A 16,048-nucleotide genomic window follows, 5' to 3' on the forward strand; every position below is an offset into this window, starting at 1 on the left:
GCAAATGTTGAGTTTATTGGCAAGAGAGGTTGATCATTACTTTACATTTAAGTTCATTGAAGTGCCGGAGCATAAACTTGTCTTGAAATATTAGCATCCAAAACCCTCCAAACCAAAAACGTGCAATACTAGACACGACAGGAATTCCTTGTTGTTGTGTGTTATGTTTCTTAAAAACACTGATTTTTTCTGCTTTTGCAATGTACTATGTTCAAAAACACTCTTGAACAATTTTCAGATTTCGTTTCTTTCTTAAGAGAAGAAAACGGTGAGGTCATGTGAAGCATGTTCCTATAAGTTTTATTTCGTTAATACTTTTTCTTTACCCATCTCCTCAACCGTAAGGTGATACGGTACCTAAAAAGTCATAGGCCAAAGGTGTTGAGCTTTACTTCCCCTTTTTAAAGTAAATTTAAGAGCTGGGGCATTATTTTTAAAAAGTTGGCATTTTAAGCTTTGTACACCGAGGACGAGTCTTACTGAATGGATTTCTTGTTGCAGTATTTTTTATGAGCTTGATGGAGTATTAGACAATTGTATAAAGTGTTTGCAAAAACTGTTAATGTATTCCCTTTTGCTAATGTCCAAAGAGTTCATTTGCCAAGTTTTGATTGTCTTTTGTTTTAATCATCAGGGGTTTGTTTTATCATGGTCATAGAGGAAAGAAACTTAATTATAAAAAAAGCCTTCATATAAGAAGAGATACTGTAGGACACAATTTTATCAAAAGTTGTGATTTTCAACATTTGCAAAATGCAATTGATGAATATTTCTCCCCAGGGCACAGAAAGAAAGTAGTTTTTGGTCTTGTTTTTTTTTTTTCACGTCAGTATGTTATAATACCCGCGGGTTTACGCCCATCCCACCAATTTCCATCAGGATACTGTACCCGGCCCTGTTTTTTTTTATTTTGTTTTTTATTTTTGTTTTACACTGCAAAGAAAATGAGAACACTGATGTTTGAGAAAAATCCTGACATGTTTGATTGGGCAATTCTTTTTTGATGTCTATTATTCTTCCCAAATAAGTTTTTTGGTTATCACTGAGGACAAATACAGATACCCTATTTCTTCTACCAAAACCACAGCACTGTATATTCTCATATTTCTACAGTATTTCGTCTCAACACTTGCCCTATTGATATTTCAAATCATGTTTCCCTGTGCGCTAAAGAAACTCCCTCATTAAAGGAGACCTCCGGGTGATTCTCAGATTTTTACATTTGTACAACTATGAATTAGTTATACTGAGGACAGAGTTTCAGAATTTGTGATAATTGGGATGAAGAATAAGAATATTTTCAAAAAATAGAACAAATTGCAATGAACAAGGATGATGACATGGGAGAGCTAGTCACCATAACAATGCATGAGTTGGGGCTCAAGGAAGCAGAACAAAAGAATAAGGCATGCATAGATTATAGACAGGTGAACTCGCAAGCAAGCGGTATTGTTATGGAATTACACTGCTATCATTTCTGAAATATGTGAAGCTTATAGCTGGTAAAATTGGGTCTTTGAGAGCGTCTGGGGGCTACGCCCCACCACTTAAAGCGTCTGGCAACGGTCATGCATTTATTCTGTAAGTGTAAGAACAAGTTCCAGTGGGTTTCATGGGGTTACTTTCCTAATTTTCAGCTAGGCTAGCCTAGCTGGTAAGAGTTTGGTCTTTGGGGCCTCTGGCGGCTATTGTCTGGCAACAATCATTCAATTATCCTTTGAGTGTATCACAAGAACAAGTTCCAGTGGGTTTCAGGAGGTTATTTTTCCAGCTATATATAGGCTAGTCTAGCTGGTAAAATTGGGTCTTTGAGGGCGCCTGGCGGCTACCCCCCCCCCCCCACCACCACCATTTAAAACGTCTGGCAACGGTCATGCATATATCCTGTAAGTGTAAAGAACAAGTTCCAGTGGGTTTCATTAGGTTGCTTGTTCAGCTAGGCAAGCCTAGCTGGAAAAAGTTTGGTCTTTAAGGGCGTCTGGCGGCTACCCCCCACCACTTAAAACGTCTGGCAATGGTCATTCATTTATCCTATAAGTGTAATGAACAAGTTCCAGTGGGTTACATTAGGTTACTTTTTCAGCTAGGCTAGCCTAGCTGGAAAAATTTGGGTCTTTAAGGGCGTCTGGCGGCTACCCCCCACCACTTAAAACGTCTGGCAATGGTCATTCATTTATCCTGTCAGTGTAACGAACAAGTTCCAGTGGGTTTCATTAGGTTACTTTTTCAGCTAGGCTAGCCTAGCTGGAAAAATTTGGGTCTTTAAGGGCGTCTGGCGGCTACCCCCCACCACTTAAAACGTCTGGCAATGGTCATTCATTTATCCTGTAAGTGTAACGAACAAGTTCCAGTGGGTTTCATGAGGTTACTTTTTCAGCTAGGCTAGCCTAGCTGGAAAAATTTGGGTCTTTAAGGGCGTCTGGCGGCTACCCCCCACCACTTAAAACGTCTGGCAATGGTCATTCATTTATCCTGTAAGTGTAACGAACAAGTTCCAGTGGTTTTCATGAGGTTACTTTTTCAGCTAGGCTAGCCTAGCTGGAGTTGGGCCTTTAAGAGCGTCTGGCGGCTACCCCCCACCACTTAAAACGTCTGGCAATGGTCATTCATTTATCCTGTAAGTGTAACGAACAAGTTCCAGTTGTTTTTATGGGGTTACTTTTCCAGCTAGGCTAGCCTAATTTTGGGGGGTCCTTTTTGTGGCTCTCCTGGCCACACCCACCACCGATGACCAGCCAGACGTGCATTTCCATACTCAGGGGCATATGTACTAAATTGCTATACACATAAAAATTGGTAACCTTTTCAGCTAGGCTGACCCCCGCTGGCTCCCGGACTATTATCAGCCTACTAAAATAAACGTGACATTGGGTGCGTACGCGTATCTACCGTAGATCTATCATCTAGTTGTACCGTCCACACAGTGTGCGAATATAATACACAATACATACACACACACACACACACACACACACACACACAACGTAGAAACAATGTCAAATACGAGTCGGAGTCACAGAACTCTTACACATAGAAGAATCACACCAATTCACAACCCGCTGAGCTCGGTGTCGCCACCGCGCACCGCGGATGTGACGCCTCAGTGCACACGCCGCCATGTTGCTTAGCGGTACCTCCGCAGCTCCTCGCGAGTACGCTACACTACGGTCAACTCACTGATCGGACAGTATGACAGCCGCTATTAATAGCCCTTGATATTTACTTGAACTTGTAAACTGTCAAACTGCAAACTGGTACTTCTCAATCCAGCGTTGACCACAGATTCATGTACTCATTTATGTTATTTATTTCACACTCTTCCCTGAAAGTTGTCTGTATTGAAACAGGTGTTTTTTTCCCCTTTCGGATAGATCTATTTAACTTCGGAGACGTGATCTGCTTTGGTATAAAATAATCTAAGACGCGCGCCTGTCCATGTCTGTGTCCTGCCATTTTTCTGATACCCCTCTCAACCCTATGTCTTGCATTTTTCCCCCTCCAATGATATTGTAAGAAGATGTGTGTTCGTGCTTTTGATTTTTCTCCCATTAAACAGGTCAAATTAAATTTCCAGTTAGTCCAGTTGTAAAAACCAATGATTTGTGGATATGATCATGTAATACATCTTACCCATCTGACACTCGTTCAACATATTAGAAATTTGGAAGACAACATCACCTTAATTATCTATATTCCTGCTGTTATCATTATCATTAGTAGTGTGTAGTACAATGTAGTTACCACTATTGCACATATTGGTATAGGAAGCAATATGCCTATAGGCATGTATACACTGTATATCTGTATACATGATAAAAAATAAAACAGAAATCGAGTTCATGCTAATCACCGACAATTTATTTCACCACACCAATTTTTGAGCGATTTGCAACAACACTTGAGAAAGAGCGAATCGCTCAAATATTTGTGTGCTGTAAATAAATTGTTGGTGATCAACATGAAATTGGTTTCTGTTTTACTTTCGATATCATGATATTGCTGCACCAACATGTAGACTACCTGGTACTCAATCAATATTATATATATATATATATATATATATACATATATATATATATATATATATATGTAGTTGAAAGAAATTGGACTGAGGCGGGACGTTGCTCTCGATCTTAGTCTCCCTTTTATTTGTCAAGCTTTCGGCCCGTCATTGGGCCTTCGTCAGGACCTGCGTGGGACTCGTGTGGTTATCGTGCATCCCAGCACCGTGTGCTCATATTCTGTATGTTGGGCTGTATTTTGTCCTGTCTGGTCATGGCCAAGTTTTCTGCTACGGGTGTCTTACTGTGAGTCTGAAGTTAGAGTAAGACAGTAAGACACCCGTAGCAGAAAACTTGGCCATGACCAGACAGGACAAAATACAGCCCAACATACAGAATATGAGCACACGGTGCTGGGATGCACGATAACCACACGAGTCCCACGCAGGTCCTGACGAAGGCCCAATGACGGGCCGAAAGCTTGACAAATAAAAGGGAGACTAAGATCGAGAGCAACGTCCCGCCTCAGTCCAATTTCTTTCAACTATATGCATCCAACAATGCGGCACCGCGTACGTTCGGGACCCAGGGAACTATTTCTCACATTATATATATATATATATGTATATATATATATATAAATAATTATCTATATATATATATATATAATATATATATATATATATATACATATATATATAATATATATATATATATATATGTATTCACACACCCACACACACACACATTACAAGCATGAACTCCTGTCAAGATTGTCTTCCCACAAAAACAGAAAGTTAAGTTGGACAGAGTTAATTTTCCTGATTTTTTACAATTTATTTGACATTTATCAAGGTCAAAGTTGATTGCTGAGAATCAACCACAGTACAGTGATATACCATTTGCTTGAAGTGCATGTACCATTATCATACCTAATACGGCGGCTATAATCACAGGCAGTACATGCGTCAGGAACATATTATGCAAATGATAGGCAAGACCACCAGTGTCGCAAATTTGTGACAACTATTGTAATCACAAAATCAAATGCATATACATCTATAATGGACATGCAATAGGGCAACAACATAAAATTCATGAATAATGAACACTGTCTGGCAAGATTATCTAAGGCAATACATCAATATAGTGCACAATTTCACTTGCCCTTGATAGCTTCAAGCGTGATTCAAAAAGAAAATCCTAATGAGTGTAAAAACGCACTATGGTATAGTATGACAACATATTGTGTTGATCCGCATGCACTATGGCAATATAAATCTACGAATTATGAACACTGAAAAGAACACCAAAGGCATTCCTGGCAACAGTATTAAAGGTAATACATTGGTAAATGTAAGATTTCACTTGTACTTAGCTCAGCATGATTCAAAATTAAATCCTTAGTAATGAGTTTAACAAACACTATCCCATACACTGTGTAGTATGAAAACATAATTTGGTAACAACATGTAAGCAAAACAAGTATCACAGATATACAACAAATGTTGTATATCACGAAAGCAAATGCCTGTATAATCAACTATCATGCAATATAGCAACAACATAAACACTGTCGGGCAAGAATATCAAATGCATTCTTGGCATAACAATATCAACTAAAGGCAATACATGAACATCTGTATAATGCAAGATTTCACACGCACCCGTTTGCTTCAAACGAAATTCAAAGTGAAATCTAAAGAGTGTGAAAACATACTACACTGTATCTCAAAGTATGTACATGTAGGCAAAACAAGTGTCACAAATAAGACAACTACATGTATTGTATATCATGAAAGCAAATGCATGTACAATCACTTAGCATACAATATGGCAGCAAAAGAAAACCATGAATAATGGACACTGGCAAGAATATAAAAAAAAAATATCAAAGGCAATAATGTATTATCCAAGATTTCACTTGCACTTGTTCGCTTCAAGCACAATTCAAAATGAAATCCTTTTGAGTGTGAAAACATACTATATGGTATAGTACGAAATGTTAACGTGGCAACAATATGTAGGCAAGACAAGTCTCGCAAATACATGTATGACAAATATTGCATATTGTGAAAGCAATGTCCCGGGGTTACTTTAATACTAGAGTACACAGTCAGTCTAGACAATCTAGTATCTAAACGACTGTAGTGTTGTCACTGACACTGACACTGGCCCACCACTGGTACTGTGACTCTAACTAGCTAGACAATTTTAAGAATAAATCTACGTGTAAAGTTTACACCTAAGCTCAAATTTACATAAATTTACACTTTTTTCATGTACAAAGCTGTTTGCCCCAACACACAACGTACAGAGTGTAATATAGCCCCAGGGCCTAAATTAGGCCTACTTGATCTTTTTTATTTCGCATAGTAGTTTGTGGTAAACAGATATGTCGACGGCAAACACAAAATCCAGTGTCTGGGACTACCTTTGCTACTGCGCTCACAAGAAAGCCAACATACGACCGATCCGCCTAATTGTAACGTTTTTTGGGAATTAATTTACTTCTTATTCTCATCATGGCTTGGTGTCAAACTTACCTGTTTCCAAATCCTTTTGTCAAGTGATTTGTGCAGTTTACAGCCGCACAATATGGCATTTTAATGCCTCGCTCAGGGTCCCGGAACGTCAGAAAAACACGGTACAACATGCAGTCACTGTATGTGGATAGCGTCTGCTGGGATTTGCACGCAAAAAAGTTCCGCTAAGCAAAATGGCGGACGTCACGTGACAATGAGTCGAGCGACGGCGACAAAACGGGTGGCGAGTGATTCTTCTATGTGTAAGAGTTCTGTGGTCGGAGTAGCCACCGACGTCTTCATGCATCCGGGTAAACTAGGGAGCGTACGGATAACGAGCAGAACACGGCTGGGAAGAGTTGTGCATCGACGACGTATGACTCTCCGCCAAGACTTGCTCATTAGCATATTCACCATGCAGAGTCACACTTTTTCAACCAAAATGTACGAGCTTATTTGGTGATTTTAAAGTTTGTTTTTGGTGAAAGTAGTTCATTGGAGGTACCAACAACAACATATTTTTTTAAATTTCGTGAGGACTGTGTCCCTTTAAGACTTTTTACTTTTTTTTTTGTTTAGTAGGCCTACTTTGTCAATCTCATGATTTCATTTTCAACTCAAGTCAAGGCTTAGCCATGAGTGTCTTCGAGACTTTGACATCTTGCATGTCTTGCACACAGACGTTACGACTACAGTACTCAGTAGTCTCAGAAGTAACGACATAAGTTGAAAAGAAACTATAAATAATATGATTTGGGACCTAATTTGAAATTGGATGGCGTTTACAGACTAGGCTTCATAAGCATCATGCGATTGAATACATGGGACTACGCTCTACCGCAATTAATGGTTATGGTAGTCCAACTACAACTGTTATTTTGAGCATGATTTTAATAGGATTATAGCTTATCATTCACTTCAATCGTGGACAGTGGGCTGGCTTAGGCCGTCATTCATCTTTCAGAAGGTTTGGGCCTCACTCTGAGATCTGGATTAGGGCCAAAACCTCATTCTAGGCCAGTAAGTTGAACAAAGCTCAAAATAATGCAACCGCGACGGTTCGTAAAACCCGCATTGCTCTTCACCCTAGCAATTCGGGTTTCACGAACCGGCGTATCTTTACTGCGTCGGTTCGTGAAACCCCTTTTTCTCAATTTCTTGATATTTCGGGTACGGTCGTTTTTTTCCTTCTTTGATAAAATTAAGAATAATTAATTTTGTGATCTAAAATTTGGGGATTTGGTAGAGTTTTGAAAGCACTTCCATTTGGTACCAATATCTCGATTTTGAAAATTTTGACCAAAATCGAAATAGCGTCGGTTCGTGAAAACACCTACGAAATAAGCATGTAGACTGACATTCTGATGCAGTTTAGAAATTGTTAATAAGATTTGCTGGGATGTAGGAGGAAGAAATCCTCACTGCATGGGATGGTGAGTTGACGGTGCGGGTGATGGTGTACTCGGTGCCCGAATAGCGAATAGCGAATAGCGAATACCGAATACCGAATACTTCTATGTGAACGCAGCCTAAGGTCGCCCTACTGCGGTTACGCAGCCATGCGTTCCAGTTTCTGAAAAGACGCGCGCCACGTAAAGTGCACACGAGTACGTGTACACAGGTGTATACATACAGCTGCGTGTAATGCACGCATATGCTTGGAACAAGGAGGTGTTTCTCTCACCAACAAGGTTTGAGAAATAGAGTAACAACAGTCTCATTCCCTTTGATCCCATGTCTCATGCCGCCACTCAGAAATATTTGAAGTATGTGCTAAACTGGAGCTGCCTCACAGATAGGAAGACAATTGATTCATGTGGCATTGTATCATGACTCGTCACTCTCAAAGGAAGATATATGATGGTAATTGCTTTTCGCCGTCCCGTCTGAGAAAACAAGCGGCACATTAATAGTATAGGCAGTCAGGGCTTTGGAAAGGGCTCTCGAAAGGGCTATGGAAAGGGCTATCGAAAGGGCTATCGAAAGTTGATAAACGCAGCCGACGAAAACAAGCGGCACATTAATAGTACAGGGAGTAGACAGGGCTTTCGAAAGGGCTATGGAAAGGGCTATGGAAAGGGCTATGGAAAGGGCTTTCGAAAGTCGTTTAAACTGGGGAAAGTTGATAAACACAGCTTATCAAATAGCGCGCTACTTCGTGTTCGGGTTAATTTCCCATGTCAGAAAATAGCGCGCTATTTGGAAACATAGGGCTGATGTGAAAACGTCTAATGCGTACATTACCTAATTACGAACTGGCTTATTCGGAGCTAACCTCGCACAAAAAAGGTATATATATGTATACAAATATATATATATATATATATATATATATATATATACATATATATATTCGTGTAGCCATCTTGTGCCAATTTCTGGACAGGGTGACACCATCCCATTTGCGAAGGACGCGAAAGTCAAAGTTCTTTGTCTCTTTCAGACAGACCATTATAGACAGCGACATGGAGTTTTCTGGCTATTTTTCTCCATTCGTATCATACTCACCAATACCGCGCTACCCGAGCTCGATCCACCTGCGACGTGCGTATCATCGTATGGGTTTGTCACGGGCCCGAAGGCACTGGTGAAGCTGCTCCCAGAACCACAATTGTCTTCGCTTGTAGCCTTACCCAGAATGACGCCACCTTCATTGAAAAACATTGTGTGCATTTGAGTATGTGAGAGCATTTCCACATGCAGTGAAAAACATTGTGAGCAATGAGTATGCAAGAGCATGTGGTTGAGAAGGAAAGATAGGTATTGCATATCTATTTGTTGCATATTTATTTTCCAATTTTTTACCATACCCAGCTCTTACTAAGACATTATCCGTACATTCCCCTTTGTCCGTTGAGTAAGAAGTGCAAATGATGGGGCCTATCTATTCTTATCTCGATCACGTGTCTATTCATCTTTATGCCGGCGGTTCTAAATGATGTATGGCAAAGTTTGGAATACATAAATAGCGGAAGAGAAAGAAAAGTACAAAAACTTTTGCAAATAGCCACTTATGAATCTTACATACTTCAGACAGCTTTCAAAAATCTTTGTCCATTTATGTAAAGCATGGAGTGCGCCTACGGGTATTGACTTGATTACGGAGTTTAACAACCAACGGCCATTGTCCGACTAGTTGTAATTTTTCGTTATTTCATTGCAATCCAGGAATTAAGTTTGATATTGCATCAAATCCATCAGTCCCATTAACATCGCGTGAAACTAAACCCCGACCCTGGAAGACAAGATCATAACAAAAGTTTGCTCTCTGATTTCTATAACGAAGTCACACAAACCTGCGTCCAACACTCGAGTCACAACCGTAGCATCGAAGTCTGGAACGTAGCCCTCGAGGGCGTGGCAGCCCATCATCATAGGGATTCCCGCTATCGCAATGGAGTCCTTGATTGCGACGCGCTTTCCCGACAGTTTCCCGTTAGATGCCCCGGTTATCGTGGATTTATAATACCTATACAGTAGTAACGAGCATCGAGTAACGATTGATAATAGACTAGACACAATAGTCATGATGGGTACGAGTTCCGTCGGCTGACGTAACAAATCCTTCAGGGTTTTTTTTCGAATTTCCCTGTTATTAATGCCCAAGGACTAAATGATAAACAGGAAATATGCTATACAAAGTTAAAATTTAACCATCATGCGCACATATTGTGCATAGATTAGTCCGCTACTTATAGCACCTGAGTGTAAAAAATTTACATAGCTGCCACTAACTATTGTTTCTTCGTGTTTATTACCAATTTACAGTTACAAGAGTATAATTTCTGACTGTTTTTTACTTTTTATTGAGAACTAGATAGAGACAGAAAGTTTGTTGCTAACCAAGCATTGTGTGGATTATCGGCTTTACTTGGTCGTCGACCAGGAGTCCGTGGGTATTTGACCAGTGGAGTGGGTTCTACCAGCTCGTCGAGTTCGTTGATCCCCCTCACGATGTCATCGATGGCGGACTGGTAGTCCCGGAGCTCAGGGCTACCTTTTAGTCCGAGATCGAGCTCGACAGAGAGTTCTTCGATCTCCTCAAGTGTGGGTCCAACCACCATCGGTGTCCGGTATAGACAACCTTTTGGTGATAAGTTGTATAGGAAACTTTGTCTGCTTCCAGGTTGACTACTCTCGATATGAATTTATGACGTCACAATCATTGAGGAATGAACGAACGTCTCAGTTCTTTTAGATTGTATAATAGAAAACGCTTTCTCCGTGACCTTGACAATTGCGTTAAATCCTTCATGGCGATTGACAAAGAGCAAATGAATTGTGGAAGGAAATATCACAAGACGATGTTTACAAGTGTGTTAACGGTATTCCTAGAAACAAAGCGACTGGTCTGGACGAGATCCCAACTGGTATTTTGAAAGATTCAATAGAGTACATTGTCGAACCTATCACCCGTATCATCAACCTGTCGCTGAAAGCAGGCAAAATCCCAAATATTTGGAAACGAGCTCGTGTCACCCCATTACATAAAGGTGGAGATACCTCAAACCCATCTAATTACAGACCGATCTCCGTTCTACCTGTTCTCTCTAAAGTTATGGAGAAAGTTGTTTTCAATCAAGTATATGCTTATCTCTCTGAGAATAACCTCCTAAATAAACATCAGCACGGATTTCGTCCAGGCCATTCCACTCAAACTGCACTTCTTTCATTGACCGATGACATTTCGAAATATGTGGATAAAGGTTATGTCGTAGCGATTGTCACACTCGATTTACAAAAGGCGTTTGACCTGATATCCTTTGACATACTCTTAGAAAAGTTGACTTTCTTTGGATTTGACTCCACTGTTGTGAATTGGTTCGAAAATTATTTCTATAAAAGAGAGCAACTGACTGTGCTAAATGGCAATAGCTCTACCAGCCAAGCAGTTCTCAGTGGAGTGCCCCAGGGCAGCATTCTCGGGCCGTTGTTGTTTATCCTTACGCTAAATGACATATATAAATCTGTTAAGAATTGTTCCCTTTCACTCTACGCGGACGACACTTGTTTATATTTTGCCGCGAAAGACCCAAGAGTATTAGAAAAGGTTATGAATGATGATTTAAAGTCGATGTCAAAATGGTTCTTAGATAATCATTTCCTCCTTAATATAGAAAAATGTCATTTTATGTTGGTCGGTTCAAAGGGATTGTTACGCAAGTTTGAAAATTTGCATCTTTCCATTTAAAACAGTAAATTGCAAAGAGTTTCCAAGTGCAAATATCTTGGCGTTATCCTTGACAGCAGTTTAACGTGCATGGACACCCCAAATAGAAGAAGTGAAGAAAAAGACTTTGAAAACGTTTCACGCGGTAAAACGTGTCCGTCAATACCTCGACCAGAGAACCTCATTAATACTTTACCAAACATTGATTCAGCCACAGCTGGACTATTGTAGTTTGGTTTGGATGAATGGTCATGCTTCCCAACTTGCAAAGCTTCAAACTTTACAAAACAGGTGTCTCCGCTTAATCCTGGGAGTTGATGGTCGCTTCAATAGAGAAGCTCTGTATAGTACCACCGATGTTAAACCATTGAAAAATCGACAATCATCTTTAAATTGCTCCATAACCTCGCCCCTGATTCACTGTCTTCCAAGATTCAGTTTAGATCTCAGTCTTATTACAATCTCCGAAACGATAACACCACTGTTGTTCTCCCAAAACCACGAACCAATTTTTTAAGAAAAAGCGCACTATATTCAGCTTCTAAGCTCTTTAACGATCTCCCTTTGAGTCTCAGGACAATTAATGACATAAAATTATTTATAACAGAAATAAAGAAAAGATTTGTATGATTGAAACAATTTATATTCAACTTATATCCAAGTGTTAATTTTGTATAATCAAATATTTGCTCACAGAACAGGTGTGTCAATTCATTTGCCCCCCCTTTCGTTTGAAGCTCGTCTGTTATTTTCAAACGTTTAAATCTGTTTGCAATGTGATATTATGATTGTCAATTTTCTTCAATCCTTTGTGTATTTCTGTATAATTCTTTTCCTCAATTCTCATTTTGATTTCTTGTGTTTATTGTATATAATTTTTATGTTACACTTTGCATACTTTGTGACTTTTTTCACTTTTCTTTTTTTTTTTGCGTTCGTATGTAATATGTTTTTTTTTTTGTATTTCTCTTCATTGTATGATTTTTCTGTTTTTGTTATCATTTCACGGCCTTGCTGAAAAACAGCTTTTAGCTTATAGCAAGCTTTTTACCGTGGTAAAATAAATAAACTCAACTCAACTCAACAAGAAGACTTCATTACTTGTTAACGCAGAGCTCTATACAGATTACATTTTTCGAGTAGGCTGCATTTATTAGGATCATACACTGATGATAATCTACGCTATTTGATGGCAACAAAAGTAATAGGATTTGACCAATTAAAAACGTACAGTGTACTCACTTTTTAGTGGATGTTGATGTGTGTATAAACATTGCGCTTTGATACTTAAGTGCAATACGCACAATGCAAACGCATGCTGACCTCTATTAGTTTACAATATACCCTGATCATCACGTAAAATATGTGGCCAATCTATCATACGTGCCATACAATATATAATACGTTTGCTTCTATCTTTTTTTTTTCCTACAGATTACTTGGGTTACTTGGGTTGTTTGCTTTCGAAGTCGGATATATTATGTTCAACAATAGATTTGTCTCCACATTGGGATAGCGCGCAGACATGATGAACTTTGCACTTTGAGCATTCTCATGCAGACTTCAAAATGGCTGAGCACAGCTCCCAAGTTCTGTCGAAGACAACAGACGAGACACACCAAAAGCACGGTAAAAAACAGGAGAAATGTGGAAGTGAAACGTATTCTGTAGTATACTGCACATCAATTATAATGCGGGTATTATCCTCTCATGATAAGTGTTATCAATATTCCTATTTCACTCCTTGTAAAATATGAGTGAATGCTAGACAGAAAGATCCGTCTGTCCGGAGGACTCTTTTATATTTTGCCATTAACGCTGTCCTCCGTAGACAGACGGAAGATTGCAGTACCCATTGCTGTGTGGATGTTCTTAACCACTGTCTCTATGGAAAATTGGGTGAGGTACCTCACCCTTCTCGATTGCGTCTAATTCACGGCCCTAGGTCGGCAAATTTAAGCTTGTATGGTGAAATTATTTTTTTAAGAATACGTTACACTCACCAGATTAATGAATAATCCAACATTTTAGGAGAATTTTCAACGTAAAACACAGCCTGTCGCGTCGTCACATTCAAACTGCAGAAACATACACTATGAATCTATTAGCCAATCACATGCGAGGTAGTTTCTACGTATTTGTTTTACTAAAACACGTACCTCGCATGTGATTGGCTTAGCAATTGTTACAGATTCAAAATGGCGACTTACTGCTCGCGAACGGCGATGTTGCGATATCGATAAAATTTCTGCATTATAACCGAGGTTATGTGAGTATTTCGATTGCACAATGTGAGAAATTTATCCCAAATATTGCTGCATAATGTGTCATGTCATGTCATACTTGTTTGAATGTAAAAAAGCTGTCTGAAATTTGGTTTATCGTAACGTTTGATCTGTGCGCGACTGCTCCACACAGGAGCCGCAATCATTGACTTCGGTCTGTATACGGAGGGGATCCGTGAAGCCAGACGCAGTCTCCGCGGAACATTCCCCGACGGACAGATACAGACCGATCTTTCGGTCAAAGTGAATGCATGCCCAGTCACGTGTACGCTTTTTGGATTGTATTAGCCTGACCAGACCGCTGTGCGAAGCTTCACAACAGCGGCTGCGTGTAGTTAGGATTGTATATGTTTATATTACAGGATCAGTCTTACCCGGGCCCTATAGACACTCGTATACTCTCTCCGGCGCACTGTTAGTATCTATATATATCAGGTCATTTTAAAATTAAGTTTCACCCAGTTCAAAACCTTGGTTAAATCCAATACTTACCTTTGCCGTCTCTCCGCTCCGCCATCGTCCTCCGTTCTATGTGAATGTGCGTATAGTAGTTTCTTTGTGAAACAGACACGGTTTCGGCTGTACGATAATGCAGTCAGCGAACCATGGAAGCGAGGGTTCAGTCCAGGGTTCATAGATGCAAAGTTCAAAAATGAATGAGTGAGATTTTCATGACTCGGCATCTCTGCGCGCAGGCTTATGTGCGAAAGCAAGAAAGCGAAGCGACTGAGCGAGGGGAGGGTGTCCGCCCTCCAACAGTACGGTAGGGAGCTTTTTCAATTTTTAGCTCTTAATGGTGCGCGCCACCTGGTGCATACTTAAGTGACTATTTTTTACTTATTTTAAAAGACAAAAGGGAATATGCCTTCAATTGCAACTCTCACTTTAATCCTGAGATAGGTATTGCGCCATAGTAAATGTATTATTTCGATTTTGATACAATTTTGTCTGTTTTGCTGTCTATTTATATGGTTTTTATGTATTCTCAACATTGTAATGCTATTTCAGACCATCTTAGGTTTTTATGGAGACATTTTTCAGAATGCACCATGAATATTTCTCTAAAAAGTTTTTAAAAAGAATCAAATTTAAAAGTGTTTATGAAAACCATGTAGAAATTAACATCTTTCCAATATAATCAATATTTGGAGAAAATTAGATGTCAGTATTGTATTTGGTTCAGGAGTTATAATGTCTCAAACTTGAAATCCCATTTTAGATAATATCATGTATTCACACACATCTGTTCCCAAAGAAGTCACAGAGGGTCAAAGAAATCCAAGATCGTGTTTACTTTTCGAGTTCCACTCTCTCTATAAACAAGACTATACATGATATTAAACATACTAAGCAATGTTCCGTAAGTACACCGCAGTAGATTTGTTGCAAAAACCTCCAACATTAAAGTACAGATGCGGTCTAACAGGGCCGCCATTTTTATTGAATTTAACATTTCAAATATAAAATTTGATTGAGACATTGGATTGCAACAAATTTGATGTAATATGAAGGAGAGTAAAACTTCCTAAAAATTGATACCAATTTAGCTGTGTATTGTGATAAATGAGGGGGGGGGGGAGGAAATCCATATTATTTATAATGTTTTGAAAAAAAGGAAGAAATATAAAAATGCATGATTTTAGTATTTATCAAAGAAGAACTGAAGAATTACTTTGAAACCTGCGATTGAGATTGAGATTTACTGAGATTGAGACATAATTCATATGTATGGAATTACAGGCAATATCATACACTGTTGACAAGGTGACATCTAAAACTTGAAAAATTATATTTATGCATTACAAATTTTGCATACAATGTGTTTACATGGTCACATGTAATACTATAATGGTCTAGCGACTTGCAAGTGCCTGCAAACTAACTTTTCATGCCAAGTGGTAGGTGACACTGGTCGCTATTACTGTATAGCATTTATGATTGTTCTGAGGCAGATAAGATTGAACAGAAAGTATTTTCCAAAAAGAGATAGGAGCTTGGAATTTGGCACAAATTTTTGCCGATGTGTCATATTCAGCGACAAAGATAGTATCCACACAAACTTCAAGA

General features: G+C 39.2%; 1 protein-coding gene across 1 annotated transcript in view; it reads right to left on the reverse strand.

Annotated features, from left to right (window-relative positions):
• Window positions 1-14,539, reverse strand: part of LOC139738843 (amidase-like) — a 58,678-nt gene extending 44,139 nt beyond the window's left edge. The window contains exons 1-4 of the mRNA XM_071649481.1: window positions 14,474-14,539; window positions 10,370-10,610; window positions 9,823-9,995; window positions 9,035-9,174 (exon numbers count right to left, since the gene is read on the reverse strand). Coding sequence (XP_071505582.1) covers window positions 9,035-9,174; window positions 9,823-9,995; window positions 10,370-10,610; window positions 14,474-14,498 — 579 coding nt within the window. The 5' untranslated portion in view covers window positions 14,499-14,539. The remainder of the gene's footprint in view (window positions 1-9,034; window positions 9,175-9,822; window positions 9,996-10,369; window positions 10,611-14,473) is intronic.
• Between the last annotated feature and the right edge of the window lie 1,509 nt (window positions 14,540-16,048).

Source organism: Diadema antillarum, unplaced genomic scaffold (assembly GCF_040938485.1).
Source record: "Diadema antillarum isolate AM-2024a unplaced genomic scaffold, OU_Dant_1.0 scf00000029, whole genome shotgun sequence".
NCBI lineage: Eukaryota > Metazoa > Echinodermata > Echinoidea > Diadematoida > Diadematidae > Diadema > Diadema antillarum.